The sequence below is a fragment of the Saccoglossus kowalevskii genome, chromosome 9 (assembly GCF_978046115.1).
Source record: "Saccoglossus kowalevskii chromosome 9, keSacKowa6.1, whole genome shotgun sequence".
NCBI classification, from domain to species: Eukaryota; Metazoa; Hemichordata; class Enteropneusta; family Harrimaniidae; genus Saccoglossus; species Saccoglossus kowalevskii.
This window is the reverse complement of record NC_140649.1, coordinates 16,496,876-16,524,054: the sequence shown is the minus strand read 5'-3', so window position 1 is coordinate 16,524,054 and position 27,179 is coordinate 16,496,876. Positions and strand designations below refer to the sequence as shown.

Below are 27,179 nucleotides of genomic sequence, written 5' to 3'. Positions count from 1 at the left end.
ATGACAGCATCACATGTCAGCCTCGTATTTTTTTTCTCTTCAAAATCTAGGATCTTAAGTAAATATTATTGCAGCTATGGCTGGTTGAGGATGTTTTTGATTTCATCCAAGTAACTTGATAACAAAGTATCATTTGAACTCTTGCCATCCACAGATAAACTACCACTAGGCTGCAATAAAGAACAAAATACATTAGTTGACATTATTGGTATAAATTACAATAACGTTGTAGCGTGGCATGGGCTACATGCAATTTACTTAGTCCAGGCCAGCAGGCAGTATATATTTTGTATTTTTGTGAGACAGTAGATGACAAGTTTTGATAGCCATTTAAGATGTTTGTATTTACCGATTGATTTTCAATGTGAACTTCAAGCCCAAGCTATCAGTTTCACCATAGAGGGCGTACTTTTATTATATTTAAAAAGCTATTGTCACTATTTTGTTCTCTTTTGGAAAATTAATATAAAATCAGATGACAACTATTGAAAACGATTACTGCAAAACCATTAATTTTACTGTCACGCGTTATGCAAAAAAATCCTTTGCTCACACAAGTTAATTGTTTTGCCATAATTTTATTACATAGAAAGTCAAGTCTGTGTTCAAAAACGTTGAAATTGATTATTTTAATTTTAATTGCCAAATGTTGAACGTACACATACTCAAACTATAAAAATTTATCATGTGTTGGGAGTGTCAAAAAAAACAGGTTGATGCTGCACTGCTTTCAAATACACCAACACACAGAGCCTCAAACTGGCTTTTCCTTATCCCTGTCAAATTCGGATAAAGTAGGGTTTATTTTATAAGACTATGTCATTCAAAGGGTTAATAATCGACAATGTTGGGTTTTTCAACCATAATCGTCATTGCTGTTGTGTGTATAACCGAAATGTACGAGTGTAAGAAGAAAGTAACAAACTTACCAACTGCTTAACTAAGAGACATACATGATGTTGTTGGATAGAGCAACCATAGAAAGACGCTGTATTATTAACACGCTCTACCAGTGATAAATGCCCATAAAAACATGTCTTAGCTACAATATGTGAGAATTCAGTATCTCTTGTGGTCAGATTAATGGAACTTTTGAATGAGAGGTCACCACTACCAAGCAATTCGGCAAACCGATCACTGAAAAACAAATAAAAATTCATGATATTTAAACAAAATTAAAATCATGCATGCCATTTCATAATTGATTGAGATAACAGAATGTAATCATGTAACTGTTGGTTTATTCACAACCGAGAACAGAATAGTGCGACTGTTCTTGGTACACGCGGACTGTGGAACGCTTGTTGTGTACGCCAAAGATGGAGCACTGTTTGCTGTGTCTACATCAACTGCTATTGACATGTAAAATATTCAGCCGCTGAGATGAGACATGGCAGTAAATAATAAAATACAAAGACAGTATTTATACTTGTATTGCAAGCATCTTGCATTTTACAGCGTACATGCAACAGTCACACACAATTCTGTCCTCGGCTGTATATATTGGGTATCTGAGAGAATAGTTTTTTTTTCAACAAACCTATTACACGGTGCCCCTAAAAAGTATGCTGATACAGGCAGTAAGAGCTTAAAGTCAATCTTTTCACACGTCGTACCTTCATCATCCTGTAAGTATGAAATCACAAATACTTAATAATACAGATGAGGTGTGCTGTGCTCACTATTATGTTTTCTAGATCTGTTTTAGCAATTCAGGAGATATCGAGATACAATCATCCAACTTAAACATTTCAATGTTCAAACAGCAAATTAAAATAAACTGGTTGATTGAAGAAATAGATTTTTATAAATTTTTTTTGTTTTTGAAATTATAGTCGTGTGTTAAACAAGCAAAGAATTAAATTGTAGGCTTCACACCACTTAACAGTGGATACATTATTCTTTAAATATGTACGTAAACGTTGAACCCTCACCTTAATCATGTAAGTTAACGTTCCTTTTAGTTTTTGATTCATTGTAATATTTTGCAGAGTAAATGCAAACTGGCCTTCATTAGCAGCGCTAGGGGGAAGCTGGAATGGTACTTTCACGCCATCATGTGGTGTAGCACCGTGCTGTAATCAAAACAAATGATCAGGTTAAATCAATTCATGACAGAGCTTGATCTTCAAGGTTGAGGGAGCACCCAATCACAAGGCCAAAATTGATAAAATTACTTTGGCATCATAAGTCATGTTCAGGCTACATCAAGTATGGGCTATAAAGCTAATCTCATACGTTTACATATCAACTGGACCCAATTGTAATCACGCACAGGAGGAAACAATAGTATAGAGTCATCATCAATTTTTTTTTTTTCCAGAGATCAATGTCCGTAGATTTGCATTTGTTGATTGACATTTCACAAATGGCATATCAAAATGAATAGTTAAGAATAAAGTAAATGCAAATGGACATTGAATACAATGATGTTTCGGCCCCAAGCTAGGTGTTCGCACATGTTTTCTTAGCACGGGCTAACGTTTTTGACCTCTTAGCCCGTGCCAAGGAGCTGTGCATGAATACAACTATAGGAATAGTATAAGGAATACTGAAGGGGACCAAGGAAAATTGGTTGAGCATCTGTTTCAAGACAATAATTATTGTGTTTGATGTCTCCATTGAGTTCAAGGCCTGCATCTCACTCAAATAGGTATCACCATTAGTTTTAAAGGAGTGGAAAACAAAACTGTTGAACTTACCTCCCTGGTTAATTTTGTATTCAATGAATCCATGACATTGAAGTCTAGGGACTTTAAGTGCTTGTCTGATAAATTACTGAATATAACAGATACTATAACTTGCTGTGGTTGCGTCGGTGAAACTCTTGTTTCGTACGTCTATAAACAGAATACACATGTAGAAATTGTTCTTACATATAAATATAAAGGAGTACATCATCTTTGGTATAAATTCAACACAATTCATGTCATCACAGTTTTACAGGCTACAAAACTCAATAGCAAACAATGTGTGGATGATGATCATGCTGTGAAGGCATATACCTGGGCTTATACAACACGATTTGAATGAACTGTCATTGACATAGCCGTTTTTTCTGTTATTAGGAAATTGAGATTTCTTCTTTTCAGAATTTACTACAAACCTCAAGCTAAATTAGTATAAAATGACATTAGTAATTATATTGAAACGCTATATTTCTAGCTTTCCTTTCTGAATTACGAACTTTACTAACACTTCTAAAAAATCTGGTGAGAGCCCAGTAGTATTATATCAGCAAAAAGAGTTTTCAGAAGAAACATTCATATCAGAGAAAACAAGTCATTATCAATGATAATGTTTTTAGTGACTTTGTCAAACAATGAAAAGCAAAGTATGTTTAAATATTAGTATTTAGCATATTAACTACAAATGTGCATAAAACAGGTGTGAAGACTAAGTTTGAATGAAATTGGTCAAGGCATGCCCCAGAAACTGTTAATGGCATGTCCAAATGTTGATTTTTGGGATAATTAATGGCTGTCAGTTGAAGGTCAACAAAATAAAACACAGGATATTCACATGTATCATGACTTGTGATGTACTAACTTTGAAAAAAACAACAACATTTAACCCATTATATCTTGCCTTTGTACCAAATTTAAACCCAATCTGTAAAATTATCTCTGTAAAATGGGCAGAACACTTGTAAACAAGTCATTGTCAATGACACGTCCCCGTTCCGTTCATATTTGAGTGACATATACATTCAAAGCAGATCATGACCGAAATGCACCTGCATATGTACAACACATTGTGCTAAATCTGAACAAAATCCATCCATGCATGACTGAGATCCGGTTCTGGAATTGTGAAAATACGTGATTTTGATGCATTTTTGGCCTTAACAATAGCGGAATGATGGCCATTTTAAGCAGATCATGAAACAAATGCACATATCTATTTGTGACATGATGTACCATGTGTGTGTGAAGTTTGAACTTGATCAATCCAGACATGTCTTGGATACGGATCCAGAACTGAATTCTTTAACAAAATGGCCGCCAGTCGGCCATTTCGAACTTGATCCGAAAAAAAAAGACGTGCATCAAGGTCCTATTATGTTTAATGTATGTACCAAATTTGAACAAAATCCATCCATGCATAACTGAGATACGGGTCCGGAATGGTGAAAATGTGCGATTTCAATGCATTTTCGGCCTTAAAGCGGCCCCCATTTGGCTATCGTTAATGAGATCATGAAACAAATGCACATACATATTTGTGACATGATGTACCTTGTGTGTGTGAAGTTTGAACTCGATCAATCCAGACATGTCTCGGATACGGATCCAGAACTGAATTCTTTAAAACAAAATGGCCGCCAGTCGGCTATTTCGAACTTGATCCGGAAAAAAAAATGACGTGCATCAAGGTCCTATTATGTTTAATGTATGTACCAAATTTGAATGAAATCCGTCCATGCATAACTGAGATCTGGGTCCGGAATGGTGAAAATGTGCGATTTCAATGCATTTTCGGCCTTAAAGCGGCCCCCATTTGGCTATCGTTAATGAGATCATGAAACAAATGCACATACATATTTGTAACATGATGTACCTTGTGTGTGTGAAGTTTGAACTTGATCAATCCAGACATGTCTCGGATACGGATCCAGAACTGAATTCTTTAAAACAAAATGGCCGCCAGTCGGCTATTTCGAACTTGATCCGGGAAAAAAAAAATGACGTGCATCAAGGTCCTATTATGTTTAATGTATGTACCAAATTTGAATGAAATCCGTCCATGCATAACTGAGATCCGGGTCCGGAATGGTGAAAATGTGCGATTTCAATGCATTTTCGGCCTTAAAGTGGCCGCCATTTGGCTATCGTTAATGAGATCATGAAACAAATGCACATACATATTTGTGACATGATGTACCTTGTGTGTGTGAAGTTTGAACTCGATCAATCCAAGCATGTCTCAGATACGGATCCAGAACTGAATTCTTTAAAACAAAATGGCCGCCAGTCGGCCATTTCGAACCCGATCCAAAAAAAAAAAAGACGTGCATCAAGGTCCTATTATGTTTAATGTATGTACCAAATTTGAACAAAATCCGTCCATGCATAACCGAGATCCGGGTTCGGAATGGTGAAAATGTGCGATTTTGATGCATTTTCGGCCTTAAAATGGCCACTATTCGACTATCGTTAATCGGATCATGAAAAAAATGCATGTGCATATGTCCCATATAATGTGTGATGTATGAGTGAAGTTTGAACTTAATCGGTCCATGCATGTTCGAGATACAGGTGATCACGGACGCACGGACGGACGCACACAGGGCAAAACATAAGTCCCCGTTTTCGGACTGCGTTCGAACGGGGACTAAAAACAAAATGGCCACCATTTTGAATCGAATCACAAAAAAAATGCCGTGCATCAGTAACCTACCATGATTGATGTCAAGTTTGAATGAAATCGGTCAAGGCATTTCCGAGAAACAGTTAATGACAAGTCTAAATGGTTTTTGTGTGTTTTTTGGGACAAAATGGCCGCCAGTCGGTCAAAGGTCAACCAAATAAAAAATAAATCCCTGTTCCAGACAACGTCCGATGGGGACTAAAAAAATTAACAGCTCGTGTAAATAAGAGTTTCTGGATTTACAGCCAGAGACTTGTGTTTAGCAAGCTTGGTGAGCATAATCCCTGATTGGGGGTTACAACAATATGCAAAATGGGCATTTGTATAACAAAATTACACTTACCATTTTAATGAATTCACTTTCTCCCAATAATTTGTAACTTGACATTGGCTAGGAATAAAAAACAAAAACAATGAGTTTTAAATTAAAATGCATAAAACCTAAACCAAGCATATGGAAGACTACAAATTACACTAACTCATTCAATAACCTCTAGAACACCATTGCTTTTTCACTACACTTTTGGTGCAACATTTCATTTGGCAAATTTTCAAAAAAATTTCAAGAAATTGTTTCTTGAATTTGTTAATTTTGGAAAAAAATAAGCATTCAATTTTGAATACAGCGACAAAAGTTGACTTGGGTGCTCAAAATGTTAACCAAAACAATCTTGGCCTCGGTAGTTCAGTGGTGGCCATCTTTAATTTTAACCTCAGTAAGAACTGTATCCCATTTTTCTTGTCTGTGAGCGAAAGTTCACCGCTAGCCACAACGCAAAAAAGCTATGGATTATTTGTGAATAATAAGGTTACAAGGAACTGATAGTTGTTTGGCTCAGCGACTGTGTTGGATAGGGGATATTTAACCGTATATAAGAATTTTCATATATGGGTAGTGCCCCGAGTCTGCAAATAGAGATATAGCCCAGTATCCTGAATGTATACGTACTGGCAGTGGGGCTTCAGTAATGGCTGGTTCATTATCAACAACCTCTTCAAACGTTGTCGGTTCTTCCTCCTCCTTCTCCTCCTCCTCCTTGCGGTGCTTCTTTTTCTTTTCTTTCTTCTCTCGTTTCTCTTTCTTTGCTTTCTTCTCTTTCTTCTTTTTATGTTTCTAAACAAAACAGAGACAATGTGGATGCAATTACTGTTCAATCATTCAAAGTCAAAGATGAATCATTGGAATTAATTACTCTTGACTGTAGCCTGTTAAAAAAAAATAAAAATCAATACAGCTTGTCTTATTTATAATATGAGTAATGTACAAATATTAAAAGCAGATAAAGGCAGTGAGTATGAAGATGTTTAAAGAGAAGCAGAAAATGAACACGGACTATGCCAGATGAACACTACCTCAGTTGAATCAGGATGAAATTGATTTATCGAGAAATGCATCAACAAACAATCAAGCTGCTCCCTGATTGGTTTTGACTGTGAGGTGTTAGGGTTGGATAGCCAATAAGGCACAATCTTGTAAGCATTGCATCGACTCCACAAGCTCAGAAAATCTTAGACAAATATTATGAGACGTGGAACAGATGATTAGTACAATGGAATCACATATATATTTTTTTTACTGTTCAGGAGGTTAGTACATGTACTGTGAAAACATTAATTTTCCCTGTTATTTAATTTCACTATTTTCATAATATTCACTGAGTTTGCTAAGTTTTACAGGGAAACAATGAGTTCATTTGTTAATACTACATGTCCACATAGATTTAATTTAAAGTGCATTTCACTTATCTGTGAAGATAGTGAAATTAAAGCAAAGTGAATGATCGAGGACTATACAATATTTAATAGCTACTCAATCACAAATTAGTATCATACCATATATGGGTTTCAGTATTTTTTTTTTTGACACTACAGTATGGATAAATCACATCTCTGCGAAATGTAACACGATTACACAGATTGCCTCCCTGCCCACCTCATGATTTACCAAATAATCATGAATGATGTCTGTATACTAGATGTACTAAAACTAGAACTAAAAGGCCAATTAAATTTTCTGTAAATTACATCCATGTATTTTTCACATGGCCAGATATTACAATTATAGTGTTTTTAACACATGTTTACTAAGGGCAACTTCTGATAGAAAAAATGTAGAGTTACAACATGTTAATCAATATGTACATAAACCACATTATAACATTCATGGAAACACACATTATCATTTATCACATTTATACATATAAGGGAAAGAAGGGAAGGAGGGGGGCATGCAACATGCAGATGCTGTAAGTGAAAACAAAATAATTGCAATCACGCTGTCAGCTGTGATGATGTAATACAGTAATACAGATACCTCTATGGGACGTTCTTCTAGTTCTTCGACTGCAGCTTCGTTTGCTTCCTTAAGGTTTTCGGCTTCTCCTGGCTTTGGGGCATCGGTGGCAGATAACCAGAAGTTAATATCATCCAGCTAGGTGAGAACAACAGACAACTAAAGAGGTGGACATTTAAAGCGCCGCATGCATTACTGGCTAAAATACACAATGATCATGCAGTCATAAATTTGGTCAGCACATTAAAAAACAAATATTTTGTGTGTCGCAGCAATACAGCATACAACAGCAAGGGATAACCAGTGCATGATAAAAAGTGTGCCTGGTGGGGGGCGCTCCCCAATTATTGCAAGGAAAAGGGGGATGGATGTATATAAATAATATAAGATGATAAAATATATGGTGTGCTTGAAAAAATTAACTGATTTACTCTCAGAAGCGAGCCCTTAAACTGGGATGGATGGATGGGAATACATGTACAAGACGATACGATAATACAGTAATGACAAACTTATATATTTACAGAATACGAAACGGTACAGTGTTTTCAATGCAGCAATATAAACGTGATACAATGCATGTATAACGTTACACATGAATACAAATACATGTACATCTTAGGCTGTGTAGTTTACTGTTAACCATTCTCAATTTGCAATGTAAGGTGTCAAGATAGCTTTAACCGAACATGGAATACATTTATCCATTATTGATAGATTGGACTGTCAATTATAATAAATTAAATATGTTATTACAACTGGATTTATCTTCTGATCAACCCAGACTACAACAGGTTCATCACATTCATCAGTAAGATAGTTACCTCGGTTAACTTGGCGTCTGTCGCATCTTCATCTTCTGGAGGTGTTTTCGGTGTAGGTGGTGGCGTGGCAGGGGACTCTCGGCTTAGCTCATCATCAGCCTCTCCACCACCTTGCGATGTATCAAATTCAGAATAACCCATCAAGTTATTCTCCGCTTCTTCTTTGGTTTCCTGCGTCAGTTTCATCTCTTCTACTGACTCAGCTCGTTTCTTTTTCTTAAATTATGAATAATAATTTTATTTGTTAACTAACACTGTCGCTTGTGTATTTAAAGAGTGATGGTCGACAGGCCACACCACGCATGCGAGCGATCTTTACAACTATACAACAATGAAAGTTGCCAACTTTATTAATATGGGGCTCATATCTATTAAACGCATATGTGACACAAAAAACACCACTATGAGCATCAGCATGGCAAATCTCAAAGACAGCCAACAGAGATGGCAAAACCACTACAAGTCAGCAATGACAATAATCTATTTCACCTTTCTTTCCTTCCTATCTTTTTTCCTCTCCTTTTCATCTTTCTTTCTGTGATGTTTTTTCTTGGGTTTTTCTTCTTCCACAGGTAGTGTTTCTGCTAGTTTTAAACCAGTAGACGGCACGGACTGTGGTACATCGTTCACTACCCTATGTGTTCGAACTGGCAAGGTTTCTGAGGATTCTAGAGGTCTACAAGAAGAAAGCAAATAATACATGTACTATTATGTACAAAAAGCATCATCAAATTCCCAGTCTCACTGAAACCGACCATTCATGGCAGTTCTTACAAACCCTTTGCATGATCATGTTCGGAAAAGCTGTATTTGACCTCAGTTGAATTGAATGATTTTGTTGGGCATGCTAAAGTGCTGGATCAATCAGCGTTCCTCGCAAACAACTCGTTATCATTTTCAAATTTAAACCAATAGATAATGTTGTCTTGTATCACATAATAAGCTTAACTGACAAAGCACATGAGACTTTGATTTAAATTTTTCAGAAATCTTTTCAGTGTTCTGTGGCATGATGATAGAGACTCCATGAACGATACGATGATTAACTTTAATAGCCATATCTTACTTGTCAATATCAATATCAGCTAAAGCCCTGTGAGGATCATTTGGATCCATGCGCTCTTCTTCACCATCACTCAGTGTTGCACCCTGAAAATACACATTACATCAATGAAACAATACTGGCAAGGTGGTGACGTCCTCTATGGTCAGTTCATGTCCATATAAGGGCTCCCATGTCATTATATGCACTATTTTTTCTTTAAAATTAACTGAATGTTGAGTTCCTGAGTTTTTTTAGAAGCTCAACTCTTAACCTTCTTACTACCAGTTTTCTCTTTTCATCACTAATTCACAAAATGGTTATATATATATATATTCTTTCCTTCAGAAAAAGTTGGGCGAGAAAGGTTAATAGAAATGCAAAAAACAAAAATTGTATTTTTTGCATACTGGATCAGACATTGAGATACATGCATGTTCTATTTTTATCAAAGAAACATCTCTGTTATAAACATACAGTACAAGCTTCTAGTAGAACAAATGTGGCGATGTTCTTTTATGGTGTTTAAACCATTACACAAATACACGGTTAAATTTCAAACTTACCATCAGTTCAAACCTAACCACATATTGACCCACACACGCACCCTTATTTGGAAAGTCTACCTCCTAATAAGGCTGTCAATTAATCAAACACTACCTTTTTGTACAGATCTTATTACACAGTGTAACTCTACTATTCACAGTGTGCAATCTGATGACATAGAATGCACTCACCTCAGGCATATCCACTGTGGTGTCCACTTCGTGCATGACTGGGATGTCTTCTTCAGAATCCGTCTCTCTGGCTCTCCCTTTACGACCTTTCTTCTTTTTCTTTTTTCTTTTCTCCTTCTTAGTTTGCTCCTTCATATACTTGTCAGTAACTGTCATTCCTGTTTCAAGGAATACACAAATAGGTTTTACATCTTCCAGTCATCAAAGATTACTAGGCTACCAAGATCTATCAATGTCAACTTATTGCCCGGTTCAGCAAAGGTACATACCGGTATTGCGTACATATCGCCACTTTGTGTACATGCACCATTCCACCTACCACGACAGGAATTATATTCAAATTTCCAGCTCATGAATATAATTTGCAAGTATTTTTATCGTGATCATTCTTCTACTTTTCAAACACTACACTACAAATGTATTTCAGCTGTAGACTAAAGCAAGTATAAGCAAGTAAAACTGTATTGTCTTCTACACATGTATAGCATTGGAAGCTCTTAACCAACAAAATAATACGCATCTAATCACAAATGCAACAGCACCGATATTTGCAAGATGTTCTGAGTGACGGTTACAAGATCTCACACTCATGCTCATATCCCATCAGTTTTGGTCTGTGCTTCATTCAGATGTTTGTCAAATCATACTTTGAATGGCATATAAAAATAGCGGAGAGTGAGAAGTGAAAAAACTAGGATCAGGGAGCTACCATAGTACATAAGATAATGAGATTGGTGATACAATGGCATTGCACTAACTTTGTAAGAAACACACCCACATGTACAAGTACATTAGTATACCTTATTATCTTATTATTCACCAGGCACTGAAAGCAGAAATTAGTGACAGTTGTGTACCATACACCAAGGGTAATTTATTTTTACATGACTAACTTGAATCGTAACTTTACATTTTAGGAACCATTCATTATTACATTTAGAAGCTGCTGCCTGGCACACGAGCTGGAAGGGAACAGCACATGGCATACTGTGGCATGGATTAACACTAAGGTGCACACACTCAGTAAGAGACAACTTTAAACATTTTCAACAACAGTATTTGTCTTTCCAAAATCTCAATATTCTTTCTTTTCCATATTTTTACACAGTATTAAGTGTCTACAGGTCTTGATCATAATTTTTGAAACAAAATATAGAGAAAAAGATGAAAGTGAAAGGTGAAAACATTTTTTTGGGGAGTTGACAACTTTTGACAAATTCAAACCAAATTTGTGTGTATTTTTAAATTGTCGATCAAAACCGATAGCCATTGAGAATAGATGTTCAATTGTTCCAAAACTAACAAAGATATTATAGAAATATTCATTTAATAAAAAAGTGAAAAAAACGTTGCAACAGCATTTAGACAGAAAACATTACGGCATTCACAGCGTTAAACTAACTCCAAACTATTCAGGAACACTAAGGTGAAAGATTAACACTCAGAGTTGCCAGTGTCAATCAAACTTAACTTGTACTCACGAAGAAAAAAAAAAAATAACAATTAATTAAAGAGTTAAATGATATCATCATGCATTTCAGTAACATATAACACATCAAGTAAGATTAGAACGACACAAATCATCACATCACAGACATCACAAAAAAAATATCTTGAACTCTTGCACCCAAATAAAGCGGGCGGGAGAGCGACATGAAAACCACCACCAAGATCTGGGGTTTTCAGATAAAATAATGGCGAAAATTGAATTGCTAAATTTTACAAAGGATTTTAACCTGGTGGTGTGTTTTTTTTTTTAAAGTAAAAATGAAAAACAGCCCACTTCATACAAGAATTTATTTTATTAAGTTCTGAGATGAATGATTTGAAGCCAGAGGTGATAAAAATAATCAAAAGAGCGGGTGAAAGAGTCGAGATAGTGAAACGATGATGAGAATAAAGCTCTAAATCACCTGGGATGTGAGAATAGGCAGATTTGGGTCCTCTCCCGCCACCAGATCTACTAGTACCCTTTTTACGTTTCAAGCCTAGATAAATGGTTGGAGCATTAGTCAAGATGATCAAAAATGACTTACAGCTCTTGTCAAAAAGGCAAGCCACATTTAACAATTTTTCAAAATAACAGTGGACACGTTATCACACCGAAGCAAACTCTAGGATTTAATTTTTTTTTTTTTCCAGGATCAGATTTCAGTAAAGTACAAAGGTTTCCAACCAAAGCACGGTAGCTGAACGAAACAAATCACATCGCATATGCACAAATTAGTAGTTTACTTAATACTTATTTGGGAGAATCACCTGCAAATACCAAGTATACTGTTTGCACAACCTTTTTGACAACATCTGTTTGTTATGAAAATTTTAAGACAGACATGACGTGAGAAGAAAAACATGAACAGATCATGATTTAGGTTTAGAAGATCGCATGCAGTAAGATGAAAAGATAAAAAACACTGATATCACGAAGATGCCAATAAATTAAACAGAATTTTAAAGATGATTATTTAGGACATTAAAAAAAAATTATTTTCCCATACACTGGAACTAGTCAAGACATTTGTAGTTTTCAATACACAAAATGCCTTTAATATGTAATCATATTGTTTCCAGATTTCAAGCACTTTATGTAATATCAAAAGAAGGGAGACTGAACTAACACATCTGGCGAACCAATGAGAATGTGTCTTACATGAGGGTAACTGTTACAAATTTAAATAATTTGCCTGTTACACCAATGATAATAGGCGTAACATAACTGACTCACCTGGTACATGTAACGGTACAGATAAATCTATTTTTGCGACTGGAATGTCATTCATGTAAGCCGAGTCTTTTTTCTTAGACGGTGAATCAGGTCTCAGATAGTGCGGATTGTTTTCTTGTTGCTGACGTCTCATATCGCGGCGTCTTCTCAGTTCATCCTCCGTGGGCTCTTCATATTTCCGTGAGGATTGACCCATTGACCTGAAATTTTGAATGCTTGTTATTTCAATGAATCTTTCAATACCACATTAATGTACTAGAATTCTAATCTAAAATATTTGACTGGTACAGTCGACAGACAGTGCCACTAGACAAGAACCGATGTTGTCCTTTGCATGTTTAACAGACACAAAGGAGTTGTCTACATCCAGGCTACATCTGTACTTTGATGGATTGTTCTGATCATGGTCGTAATAACTGACAAGTGACATTTTAATCCTACCCGTGCTCATCAGAAACAAACAACGCTTCAATTGGATTTTCGTCTTCATCTTCAGATGGAGGTTCGTTGATCCATTTATCGAGATCAAGCCTGTGAATGAAACATTACACTGTCAGGCTTGCACACAATTATATCATGTATCTATTTATATCGTCATTACGATGTCAAGTTTGTCAAGTTTGCTTGAACATCAGAATTTTCATGTCACCAATTTTCGAAGCAACTTGTGTTGAAACTGTGTTGTAAAAAATTGAGGGCGGCAGAACAGGCAGTCGGGTAGGGCATCAGAGCAATTGTAGTTGTGGTCTCGGTAAATTTGGGGCCCTGGTGTAGGTAATGATTATTTAGATTTGAAGCAAAGTGTGATTTTTTTGTTTTCCTTTTAAAACGTAATACATTCCCATCTTAGAACATACGCATGGACACAAAGATAACACAATTTTGGCTGAAGAAAAACTAAAATTCATTTTATACCGACCCTTCTGGTACAGGTACTTTTCTCTGTGCTTTTGGAGCTACAGGATTCAATTCACCGTCAAACAAAGCAGCTACCTCTTCGCCAACCTCTACTTCCTTAGCTTGTAGTTTCAGTACATATTTTAACAGCTGAAGAATGGAACATGCCTGCAGAGAAGAAAGATTTAAGACTAACTATTATTAGAATAAAAAATGTTTAGATCTTACTTTTCTAAGACAAGTGATCACTCCACTTACCTATCTTACCCAAACCTAGACTCAGAAGAGCAAATTATCAGTTTTGCACTGCTAAATTGGTATTCGGATGCAGATTTAAAACCGGTAATTTGGTATAAATATACAATCTGTAAATCAGTAAAGTTGTATTCATATGCAGATTGTAAACTGCTACAGTTGTATTCATATGCAGATTGTAAAACGGTACAGTTGTATTCATATACAGATTGTAAACCAGTAAAGTTGTATTCATATACAGATTGTAAACCAGTAAAGTTGTATTCATATACAGATTGTAAACCAGTAAAGTTGTATTCATATACAGATTGTAAACCAGTAAAGTTGTATTCATAAACAGATTGTAAACCAGTAAAGTTGTATTCATATACAGATTGTAAACTAGTAAAGTTGTATTCATATACAGATTGTAAACCAGTAAAGTTGTATTCATATACAGATTGTAAACCAGTAAAGTTGTATTCATATACAGATTGTAAACCAGTAAAGTTGTATTCATATACAGATTGTAAACCAGTAAAGTTGTATTCATATACAGATTGTAAACCAGTAAAGTTGTATTCATATACAGATTGTAAACCAGTAAAGTTGTATTCATATACAGATTGTAAACCAGTAAAGTTGTATTCATATACAGATTGTAAACCGGTAAAGATGTATTCATTATACAGATTGTAAACCAGGTACAGTTTTATTCATATGTAGATTGTAAATCAAAGTTAACTGTACTCAGATCGAAGCAACAATGAACAATCTTACCCTTTCTTGAACTTCCAAGTCTGCACTCTCTGCAAACATGGGCAGCTTCTCGATCAACAGCTGCGTGGTCTCCTGCATGTCTTCTTTGTCATCGTCCTTTTCAGATTTCAGTAAAATAAAACTGTACAGCTTGATGATATTCTGAACATAGACGCCTTGAATATGACCAGGTAGACTTGTGACTCGGCTACGTAACATAGCATCTAATATGGCCCTGGGATCATATAGGTGTTCAGAGAACTCGCCGACTATCCAGGCGGCCGCATACAAGACTTCACATATCCCATTGCGATGCATGGCAGAGCCAACCAGTAAGTGTGAGTTGTCAAGCAGCTGGGCCTGTGGAGAAATTGAAAAGTCAGTATCAATCAGTTACATACAGAGTAAAGCACAGAACAAACGAAATTGTGATACTTTCATAGACCGAATGCACATAAATTTGAATATTTCTGGATTTTGATAATTTACTTTTGAATATGCTAAAAGGGGAAATCAACAAAAATATTTTTTTTTTTCCAATAAATCAATGTCAACCCCATTTAAGATTTTCATCAAAAAGAGATTTAGGCTAAACTGAAATAATCCACAGTATAAATTTTATGATTTGTTTATTTTGTTACACGCTTTTAAAAAAAGGATGGAGTTTAGATACTGACATGCCCTTAACTGTGTGAACTTTAACTGGTTACCAACTTACCATTTGAGATACAGCAAAATGCCTGATGGCTTTGACGCGTATTGCAACGTCCAACATCTGTGAAGCGATTAATTTACCATGTCGAGTGCCTTCAATTTTCGTCAGCTCAACTAAAATACTTACATACCTAGCGAGAAAATGGAATAATTATAAATAACAGAAGAAATACTCCAGTCATAGCGCCAGTGTGATCATGTTCGATATGGGACCCATACGACATATACAACATTTGTTGAACATTGGAATACTTTGTTTACATAAAAGTTTACGATGAAGACAACGACACCACCGCATGGCAGACATTTTGCCACTACTATGACTTTCCCTTCACATCATTATGGCCAAGCCAAAAACCACTCTTCAGCAAAGAGTTAGTTCAGAATTAGTGAAATCTTCGAGAGAGGGGTTCTTAAGCTTATGGAAGCATCAATGGCAATTTTCTTTCCTTGATTTCTTTTCCCAAAAGGTGCGTTTTGGTCCCCTATTCCCCATATGCTAGGAAAATGTTATCAACTAGGGGATTCTTCGTTCAACTGCGAGATCTTGCAAGTTGCATGGAAGATGCGTGCCACTAAAATCTCTACAAATGAGAACTAGAATTTCTATATTTTGTAGCTCAAATCAAAAGGCCGATCTTTGACAGGGGAATATTGCACTTGAATATCCTCATGGAAATTGACCATCATCAAATGTGTACAGCACATTATTAAGCATGGAAAAATCCCTCAAAATACTTTTGCGTTTATCAAATCCCACTCAATGTTTGTCGCCACTACGAACTTTGTTTGCCCTGTTTTTATGTTCGATTTCACGCATAACACCGGGATCTCGCAGTGAACGGAAAATGGTCTATTTGGCCTTGTCTTCTCATTTCAAGCCATGGGATTAAGACAACCAAGGAAATACTCACCATTCAAAGTTAGTTATATACTGATAGTTTGATTGGCTACATATCTGGATGATTTTTGACAGTAATTCATCTCGATACTGCGTTCCTTCAGCCTTGTCCATATGAATCATCAATTTCTTAACAATCTCCATTAGATTTTTCTTTGACACCTAGGAAGAACAAATAATAATAGAATAGTATCAAACTTTTTAGCCGAACTTATATGTATCTGTGAGTAAATGTTACTAACATCTCTTGCCATATGGGTGCATCTTTTGTGATTCATGTGGATGTGCTATCACGTTGAGTTGCACACTTACCATACCATAGAGTAGATCCAACGCTCTCAATCGAATCGATTCATCTTTATCATCCAAACACTGAAGTATAAGGTCTTTATGACTCTGTACTGACTTGGGATGAGTCTTCAAGATTCTACCCATGGCCAGCAAACCAAGATATTTCACTACAGATGCACAATACAGAGATGGTGAAATAGAACTGCTAGGCATGAAGAAGAATAATATAGATGGCATAATGTGGTCTTTGTGAGACAGAGAAAGTAATCCCTATAGTTTGACAATCTCTGCAAGTCAGTGACTTTATATAAAATTTTTTCTTCAGGAATGAAATGAAGTCTCCAAATCAAATCAATCATTTTTGAAATTAACGTAGTAGTCCATATCTAGAGAACCAAACTAAAAATTAGATTTCTATCAACAAGTGAAAGCAACTAAATATTCTACTTACAGTTCTGATCAGAATCTTCTATAAGAATTCTTAATTTCTGCACACAAAGCTGTAAAAATGTACATGGGTAAAATATAAATATTTAAGCAGTATGTACATACATTACAAAGTGTAACAAAGTTGTTTTTTTAATGCACTATGGTACAGTAATGTTTTGTAGTCGTATTACAAATGTTTCTCACATTATCTATGAACAAAATAAAAATATTACACTTACAAACTTCCTCATTAAAAACAAACTAAATACCTAATTGAATTACCTAATTGAACTCTCACTGAGTTAACCTCAATTAAATAGCATATATTTTTTGCCATAATTTAGTTCAATATTTTTCACTGTTTTATCAGTACATTTCTCAAATTTCTTGTTATAATTTTAGATCAAATGGGGCATACATGCATTTTCCCTTAGGCTAGACGGTTTTTATTGTAATTTGTGGAAAAAAAATATATTTTTTGTGAAAAGCCAAATGTTAAATATTTTACACGTCATGCATAAAACACAAAACAAATTTGTTTTACACAAACAATTCGTACAACATTGGATCCAATCAAGTTACTGGTAATAATAATACTACTTCACATGATGAGTACTCTTCAGTTTTCGATTCACTATTACAATACAAAATCAGCTGAATCAGATATCAAACCCTGAATACAATATTTAAATAGAATACAATATTTTAACAGATTTCAATAAATCTTCACAGCATTTCATTTAAATAAATAAATTATCAACAAAGGCTGACGGAAGTAAAATCTATTCCAATATATTTTAAATTCATTCAGATTTAAATTATGGAGTACGACAGAATTTTATTTCAGGGGTCAACTCGCAAGGGGGGAAAAGAATTCAGAATGGCATCTTATGAAATAAAGAAAAAAGAATGGCAAACAGCAGATGTAACGTACTATATAGAAATTTGTGATTTCAGAATGAAGTTCACTTACATGAGCATTTACTTAGATGAATATAATGCAATAAATGTATTATGCTTTTTATTTATGGATTAGATATTCAACATAGAATAGCATGGATTAATGGATTATTGAAATTAATAAGCAGCATGTCCCATCATATTAATCCTTTGAACATCTTTTTTTTCCTCATCAAATTCTTGTTGTGAATTTTTTGTAATTTCTTTGTTAATTTTGTACCAAATAGACATGATTACCCATTGCCTACAGAACATGATCAAATTTTCAAAAAAACAAAACAAATATGAAAACATTTGGTGAAAAATGACAAAATTTGACTTTGTCGTTCAAAGGATTAACGATAATAAATTAAACCTTGACCCAATGAAGCACCATATTGAAAAGAAAAGGGGCAAGGTGTAGTATACGTTACGGTTTGGCCAGTTAGACACAAGGACAGTGTGCACTGAAAGATTCCAAGACTCAAAGGCAGATGACAGTGCTTATATAAGGCTCCTTGGGAGGCTGCTCTGTCAATCAATCAATCAATCAATCTAGCAATACACGACGTATAAAGCTCGTAAATGTACCTGTATTGAAGCCGAGTGGTTGGGCATTCCTGAAGATAATGAGATTAAAACTGTAAGTTTGGAAGAGAGAGAAAGAGAATAGTGAGCAGGAGATTTCCACTTGATCAGAGTGTCCTGGTACAGGCAGCATAGCCATATGGATCACGGTGCAATGCATTACGGGGGCATTCCTCCCATTCAATAAAACATGCAATAGTTGGTCTTCATCAGCAATGTATTGTGGTTACCCATAAGCCTTTGCATGTTAAAAGAGGTTGAATTATGTTTCATTTTCAAATATAATTGAAAAAAAAATAAGAGATGTATTTTTTTGTTTTTATTATTTAACGCTGCAAAGGCTGATGGCGAATGTGTCAGAACTTGCATATCAAGGACCAGTTCAACTGTGAAACATCAGTTTACAGACTTGTCTTTACTGAGGGCACAAGTGGATCCCCCTATTTTACTGTGTATACTCTAGACATTACTCTTACTTAACTCTTAAATTTAATCATATGGACTTCATAAACAAAGTGACTGAACCAAATATGTCAAAGATATCCTCAAAACAGACCTTTTACTACTTATATTGAGAGTATTCTGCAACCTACACTGTCGTTACATGCAACCACAATCAAAATAACCCTACAGTAAATAACTGTCACTCTCCTATGATTTGTGAAATCAACACTAGGAATACTGAACTTAGAGATCCAGCTGCCAAGATAAGAATTGAGTTTCCCACGTCTGAGATATGGCTATACTTCAGCAGCGATATTAGAATTTACAGCCAAAAAATAATCAAATATCATAATGAAATCACACTACAGTTATTTGCCCTAGTACAATTGCCTTCAGGGGAGTTTGAACATAACTGATCTCTGATTTGTTTACAAACAGCGGAACATGCCTCATAGAATAATGCCCAACTAATGACATTCAATGATAATGCACAGTTGAGACAACAAAATGTAGGATTTGTTTTTAGAAACACTTCCAATGACTAAAATGGTAAGTGCAGTTTTGTTAATTATCACATGGTTTATAACTACCGGTATAATACTTTAAACTGTAAGATATCAACAATTCCAATTTATTCTCAATAATTTATTCTCAATAACGCTTTATATTTATTCGTTTTGATGTGATTAATTATATAAATTTTGTAGGATTATAAACTCCATTATTAAGACAGAGTGAGTACATGGATGCTACCTGACTGCTTAGAGAAGCAATTGTCTAACTACCGGTTGTCACAGTTGTAATGATCCATGCACATTCACACACACTCATACTTTCACGGTGAAAAAAAGTGTAATTGTTTACGAGATGAGAAAAACATGCAAGCAAGGAAAGAGACATGCGTTACCACTAATCAGAGACAAAGTGAAACAACAATCTACTGTAAACGACAAAATATTTAAGATTTTAGAGAGTGTTTACGGTGACGGTGTCCTGAAAGTCACGGTAACTTTCGGTCTTAACAACCACAGCAAAATTTTCACTGTTAACAATTTTCTATTTTTGCTAAACAGAGGCCGTTTACAGTATTCCACACTACATACATCAACAATGATGTTGCACACAGACTCAACAAGACAAAAAAAAATGAGAAAAGCGAGCAAAGAGCTAAGTAATAGATACATTTATCAACGAGAGACAACAGTATTTTATTAACACAGAAGAAGGTTTATTATTAATAATAAAGTCATTTAACAGCAAAAAGTCAATAATCAGAGACGTAGATGAGAGACTCACCGGCAATCACCGTGTTAATGCACTCGTAAAGTAGTGACATTGCTGACGTGCTGAAAACCAAAACAACATTGTTAATTTCAAAGACTCATTTACACATCGCTGACCACATCTGCAAAATTGCATTATGGAACTTTGGTATGACGGCCATTAAGACTTTTTTACCCCAAAATAAATCTTGTTTAAATTAAAACATGTTTACGGATGTGACTAGTCGGATGGAAATACATAAAATTAAAACATTTACAAACTGTTTGATGTTAAAGATGATTATAATTATACAAATTAGTTAAACTCACTAAAATAATATTATAGCAATTATATCAAAGCATGTACACTGTACATTGTACCGTACATGCATCAACTTTATATAACCCTTATTCGGCCAAAGAGAAAACGAAACAGTATATGCTGAAAGCTGTAAAAAGCATCATGAATTGTTGGAAAACTAGCTAGGAAAACACCCAAAAATAGATTGAGAAAGATCAGGTGGTATTGTAGGTTGCCCATCTTAGCATGGTTTTGTTTGCCAATTGTTTTGACTACTTGTAGAAATTGCCAAAAAAAATGCTGCATATTACCGATTTTTGAAAATATAATAATGCACTGAAACAAGTTGCCTATTATTAATTTTAATATCTTGCTAAAAATATAATGACGCATTCTATCAGTTTGTCTAATTTGGAGGAAGTACAGGAAATACAGCAAGCACTAGAAAACCTTAACCAATATTAATGCATCAAAATGTGTTAACCTTGCAATAAAACAGTGGTGAGGCAAATCGGTAAGCTGGGCATGGCAAATTTACACATCGCCTACTAGAATCGTTTTTTTTTAAATTCATCTTGGTTATTCATGGAGGTGATATGTTAAGTGGCATTTAGAGAAATTTACTACAAGCTGACAATGTAGCTCAACAATGGGGCAATATATGGGGTAAATATTAGTTTATGAGCGATCAAGTGTGTCATCAGTGTAGAGTGATATATGTAACTATCTTCCTGAGCTACAGCTACGGCTACACAGCATTCAGGCTATGAACATAAAACAACCCAGTATCACCAAAGATTAATCACAAAGGGGTTTCACAAATGCATTTAAGCAGGCCATCATCCTGTAACAACAGGCCAAAAACTGTGTGAACCGCTGCAGCGAGACTGGCGTAGGCGGTCAGGGAGCAGAGAGTAGACTGCCAATTTGGGCTTGTAGCAGGCCGGCTCTTAACGAAATCCCTGATCACCTGACACATATTGATGGTACATGTATACTACAAGAACCCCCCCCCCCCCCCCCCCCCCCCCCCCGCTCCTCACCAATGCATAGTAATCAACTGTATTATTTCTAAGTGTATATTAACACTATTACAGCAACTGCACGTCTTTCAATCCAAAACTTCTACGGATACATGAGTTACAATGTAAGGACAGATAAAGTTTGGTGATATTCATTCAGCAGTGACAGTGGATATGTCACAGATAACATGCACATTATTGAATATTGACAAAATGTTCAAATGCACTGCAGATAACCCATCTAGAGTACAATATTATACGATTAATACACAAAAGATTATTACATGACAGAACATTGCTATTCAGATTTATAATTATATAGTTTTACCTGTGTATTAGATTGGTCAGTGGTTCTATCAGTTTCTTGCCCAATCTGGGTTCGAGTGGTGTCAGGGCTCCAAACTTAAAAATAGAAAATAATCGTGTCATGATCACTGAAAACATGCAACAAAAAGTGATAATCAAAACTCTACGCTTCAAAATAAGTTCGTTTACACAATCGTAAAACTAATGATGATTTTCCAATCACATTTTCACTCATATTCTGGAAAACACATACATCAAACATGGCCAAGATTTGTTAGTGATATGGAATAACAATTTATCGTAACCACAAGAAACAGTTTTGACAGAGACAACAATACCAGCAGCTACTTTTGCCATGTCCACATTTCAGTTAACAAGAACTTACTGTTTTCGTTAACCTGAAAAATGGATCCAATAAATTACACAATATTTTTGACAGGAAAACCAGGTTTTGTTCTTGAAATTTCTCAAATCAGACATTTTGTACTCTTTATAGTCAAGAATCATAACACCATGCTATACTATAAGACACAAGAGAGATACTTACTAGTTTGATTATCTTGATTAGCACCCAATTATTGGTAGAACTGGTCATTAATTTGAAAAACAATGGTGCTAATGAGAGATAGTTCTTGGGATTTTTTCTTGCTAGCTCACATATGACATTGACGGCAGCTGACTGCACACCTGTATCCAATGATACATATAATAGATCAGTTCCGTACATCACTGCTTGAGTTGGTAATTTAAATGTTATTAAAAAAGTTTTCTGGCAATATTACACCCACAATGTAGGTAACAATGTGATATTGGTGCCATATTTTTTCTGCATATGAAAATATCAGCTTACAACTTTTTTTTTTTTAAATCAATACAAAGCGTGTTTTCACCATTAGTTAGCTCAAGAGCTAAATCAATAGATTAAACAGTCAAATAGATTAAGTAATGGCAAATCAAATTCAAGGTATACCTTGCTTTTTTTGTGCATGCCTTTTGGTTCATTTAGCGCACTTTTTTGGACTCAGTCGCCCTCATCAGATTTATTCTGCCAATAAATTGGCATAACAAGGTGAGTTTCTAAATTCCCACCATAAGGATAAATTGTGGCATGCATGTAACTTTGCATCACTAACATAGATGTGTTTCTAAACACACAATTTCTGGCATTATAAAAACACGTTTTCATCAGATGTTTAAACAGACATATCATGGTACTGACCATCATAGTAAATATTGCACCACTTTACTAACCATTATACAAAATGTACCATGGTCCTGAATATGATCAATGCACCGCTGAACTGACCACAATTAATTAAGGGACAGCTTTATTTTACAAACCTGGATCGGGATCTTCAAGTTTATCTTTAAGTCGTGGAAAAGCTGGCCTCAATGCTTCTGGAAACTGGAATAATGAGGCACAGCAACATTAGGGGCAACATACAACAGGTTTCAGTGAAGACAAAATAAAAATGTTATATGCATTAGATAGAATAAAAGAATCCCTAGTCCACTCATCCAAAAACTGAGCGTATGGATAGTTTCAGATAATCTCTTACAAAGCGTTTACAACAACAAAAACCAGAATCACAGAAGAGATGCCACATACCTTGAGAAATATCTTGTACATAATTAGAACTGCCTTCTTTCTAACATATGGCCTGGTTGAAGCCATCTAAATAGAAGCAATGTTACAATAATATTCAAATTATCGGAATTCACATTAGGCAAACACAGCTATGTTGTTCAGTATACAAAACAGAAAATAATTTAACCATGGAAACAAGAATTCAATTTGGAAAAAAAAAACCATAACAGGTTGATCATTCTAACATAAAAAAAAACATTGCGACACTGATATCACACTGCAATTCTTGGGAAATTGTGAAGCGATATACATAGCTGTTTGTTTTTTTTGATATCGCTTTAAATCTCAACCAAGAACTATAGTATACACAGTATCTCACAATATAACATAAATCAAGTAGCAGTTTCTCAAAGTGTATATTCGTCAAACCTCAGTTACCAGAATTCTTCATGGGAGCCAGTTTACAATTGAGTGTCATCATTTTCTGACAAACTTATAACACATTTTTTTGTGTCATTATTTTTTCTGTTATTGGTTATTTTTAGACCAAATAGATACACTGCTCCATCGGTACATGTCTTGACCAAAATTTACAAAAAAGCATTCTACAAAAAGAAGTTGACTTAGATGTGGGAAGGGTTAAATTGGTATGGGGAAAATAATAGTAAGTGCTAAAGAGCCATAAAAACTAGTTTAGACAATCAGAAATTCAGTGTCCTGGTAACGGAGATTTAACTGCATATATGTTCTAGACTGTAAATTCTCTATATTAGGGACAACTGTTTTTACAATATATTGAAGCCACTGCTGACCAAACAGAACATCAGAAGCAGTGTCTGCAGTGATCAAGACGTTGTGAAGATGGACATTTTATAAAACTTGAAGAGAGAAGAAGCTGTTGCTTCTCACATTTTAAATTGTCAAAGAAGCAAAAAAAGACGATGTTGATGAATATTAGTTCACGAATCACCAAAGTTGACAAGATGAAAAACTGTTTTTTTTTTGCGATTGTTGAATAACAATCTATTTCAAGTTATGCTTTGAACTATTGCAAAAACTGTCACATAATTAATAAAGAGAATTTACTTCAAAACAAAACTAATGCAAATAAAGCCAACCTACCAAAGTCATGACATCGTTAGCTAGGTCTCTAGCTAAGTCATGTGACATAAAACAAGCCAAACCACTCATAGCTAAACCAGCGTCATATTGAGTAGCACTATTGATATCCTGAATAGAGGGAGGAGGAAAATAAAGTACACACAAATAACAAAAAAAAGATACTACTTTGCTGTTACTACCACAATGGTTTACCTCAGGAAAGGAGGGGGAGGGGCAGAATAATATAGCAAAGGGGGTAATAAATACAACGCCAACTCTTATAATAGGAAATCTTTCTCGAGTCGATTTTAAAGAGGTTTTTTAAACATAGGTCCCTTAATCACTTGCATTACTGTGTTCAGGAGAGCTATTACTTGCTTGACACAGATTTTCAGAAGACAAGGTCTGCATTCCGAATAATGCTGGTGTATGTAGTACTATTTGTTTATTAAAATAGTTCTTGAATAGTTTGTGATTTTTTGTTAGCAATGGAACGGGTAAACAATTCTAAATATATTATCCAGTAACTTTTAGGGTTTAGAATTAATTTTGAAAATGAATTGTACCTTTGATATTCCGAACAGCCTCTAGAAAGATTTCCTATTACACACAATGACGTTAATTAAACATGTGTGCATGCAAGACACATGACAACTTACCAATCCTACTATGTCATTGGCAAGATCTCGGGCCAAGTCAGCAGTCAGAAAACAGGATAAGCCATTCAAGGCCACCCCGACTTCGTACTGAGTCTGACTACTTAAATCCTACAATTAGATTTTGGCAATACAAGGTATAGAGAGAAAGAAATAGAAAGCCAACACCATTAGATTTTTAAAAACTTGCACATTTCCAAAGAAAGTATTTGCAGTGTAATGGTAACAAGTGTGGGGAGGGAGAGACTAACAGAAGCATATAGATAAGCGGGACATGATTTGTTCCCACCACCATCACCTTGCATGAATAAACAATTAGAATAGTACATTTTTTAATTTACTGCTACGCCAAAGCCATTAGTTTAGCGAACATTAGTGTTTAATAGACATTGACAATGATCTTCATAACAATAGCATATAATGATACAACATTTGTAATATAGGCTTATGATTTGTAGACACTGAAATATGGACAGCCATGTCTAAGAAAAACATGAGCTTAGTATAATCAAAGTACTTTGCAATGGTGTTAAAGCGAACCTAAATGCGGCCTTAATTTATAGTTGTGTATATTCTAAACTGTATTCGAAATAATATTGCAGTGGTTTAATTTTGTTTTAATTATAACTGTAGCTTGGATAGGCATTTGAAGTGCTTGCCATGGAGGCCATTCATGGAGGGGAATAATTAACGAACGAACATATTTAACATCCGGGTACTTTTCAAAGCTATGACGTTTTAGTATCTGATCGCATTCGTATACGCCATTGTACATAGCCGTTCATGCTGCTAAGCATTGTGTACTATTAGTATAAACTCAACTTTTATATGCACAATGTGCTTTTTAAAACTTGGGTTAGAGCCTTATGCGTTTGAAACACAGTATTCTGAGAGTGAAAGCCCAATTGCGTTAAAGTACCGTACTTCCCCGATCATAAGCCCCTCCCGAGTATGAAGCCCTTCCCTATGTTTTTACTTGGTATTTATTTATTGGTTTTTACTGGGCGTCGACGATATTCTTTAAAATATGCGTGTAAAAGGTGTGTTTCATTTCATAATAATCGTGATTGGCATGTTAGTTTGGTTCATGCTTTTAGTTTTATGAGAAAACTCGCATTAATTTCAAGTTCAGAGTACATGGCGAACGTACACAACGTGATTCGCATCGTTTCTATTCTGTCATTTACTCAGGATAAACATCGATGTTGCAATTCTGAAGTAATCCATATTTCTTTGAGTAGTAGCCTTTGAAAAGCCAAAAATGTGATCGTCAAGGCGTGTACCTGGTTATTGGGCATGGTTTACTCTGAGACTATCATGAAAGGCCTAGGGTGAACGATGAGACATGTTGGCGACCGAGAAAGGTGTTTAAATTCTTCCTCCACACTCAGTTTACCCACGGTTACTATTAACCGTCGGTTATATCTCGGAAATTGCGAATCGCCAGTTTTTAGGGGAAAAAATCATCTTTTTTTCGTTGCAATCAGTGCTACAGATCGCATTTTAACATTGCGGTAATTCACTTCCGCATTGCGCTAAAAAATCATCGTCAATAATCGGAAAATTTCATCATTACGACACATCATTTTGATTGGTTAATGAAAGACATGACCTGTTATGTCAAAGGAAGTTGTTCCAGGTCAAATCGTGCTGAAAAACCTCATGGTGGAAAATTGTTTTGCGTCGAGAGTTTGCGTACGATCGAAAACATACCAAAACGAAGATAATGATAAATGCCTTCGTCCACTGTTTCCTC

At 35.2% G+C, this 27,179-nt stretch overlaps 1 protein-coding gene across 7 annotated transcripts in view; it reads right to left on the bottom strand.

The window, feature by feature from the left end:
• Positions 1-27,179, bottom strand: part of LOC100374414 (AP-3 complex subunit delta-1-like) — a 34,846-nt gene continuing 7,667 nt past the window's right edge. The window contains exons 4-31 of one of the 7 annotated variants that reach the window (XM_085503203.1): positions 25,427-25,534; positions 23,688-23,753; positions 23,420-23,483; positions 22,626-22,765; positions 22,101-22,174; positions 20,484-20,533; positions 18,747-18,796; positions 17,239-17,287; positions 16,809-16,954; positions 16,510-16,658; positions 15,600-15,726; positions 14,903-15,241; positions 13,911-14,056; positions 13,433-13,522; positions 12,992-13,191; positions 12,180-12,254; positions 10,267-10,424; positions 9,554-9,636; positions 8,977-9,163; positions 8,488-8,703; positions 7,685-7,801; positions 6,320-6,484; positions 5,714-5,761; positions 2,703-2,840; positions 1,935-2,075; positions 1,541-1,626; positions 930-1,137; positions 1-170 (exon numbers count right to left, since the gene is read on the bottom strand). In XM_085503203.1, coding sequence (XP_085359329.1) covers positions 75-170; positions 930-1,137; positions 1,541-1,626; positions 1,935-2,075; positions 2,703-2,840; positions 5,714-5,761; positions 6,320-6,484; positions 7,685-7,801; positions 8,488-8,703; positions 8,977-9,163; positions 9,554-9,636; positions 10,267-10,424; positions 12,180-12,254; positions 12,992-13,191; positions 13,433-13,522; positions 13,911-14,056; positions 14,903-15,241; positions 15,600-15,726; positions 16,510-16,658; positions 16,809-16,954; positions 17,239-17,287; positions 18,747-18,796; positions 20,484-20,533; positions 22,101-22,174; positions 22,626-22,765; positions 23,420-23,483; positions 23,688-23,753; positions 25,427-25,534 — 3,516 coding nt within the window. In that variant the 3' untranslated portion in view covers positions 1-74. Of the gene's footprint in view, positions 171-929; positions 1,138-1,540; positions 1,627-1,934; positions 2,076-2,702; positions 2,841-5,713; positions 5,762-6,319; positions 6,485-7,684; positions 7,802-8,487; positions 8,704-8,976; positions 9,164-9,553; positions 9,637-10,266; positions 10,425-12,179; positions 12,255-12,991; positions 13,192-13,432; positions 13,523-13,910; positions 14,057-14,902; positions 15,242-15,599; positions 15,727-16,509; positions 16,659-16,808; positions 16,955-17,238; positions 17,288-18,746; positions 18,797-20,483; positions 20,534-22,100; positions 22,175-22,625; positions 22,766-23,419; positions 23,484-23,687; positions 23,754-24,788; positions 24,897-25,426; positions 25,535-27,179 lie in introns of all 7 variants that reach the window. The other 6 variants (XM_085503202.1, XM_085503205.1, XM_085503204.1 and 3 more) reach the window with 6 other exon arrangements.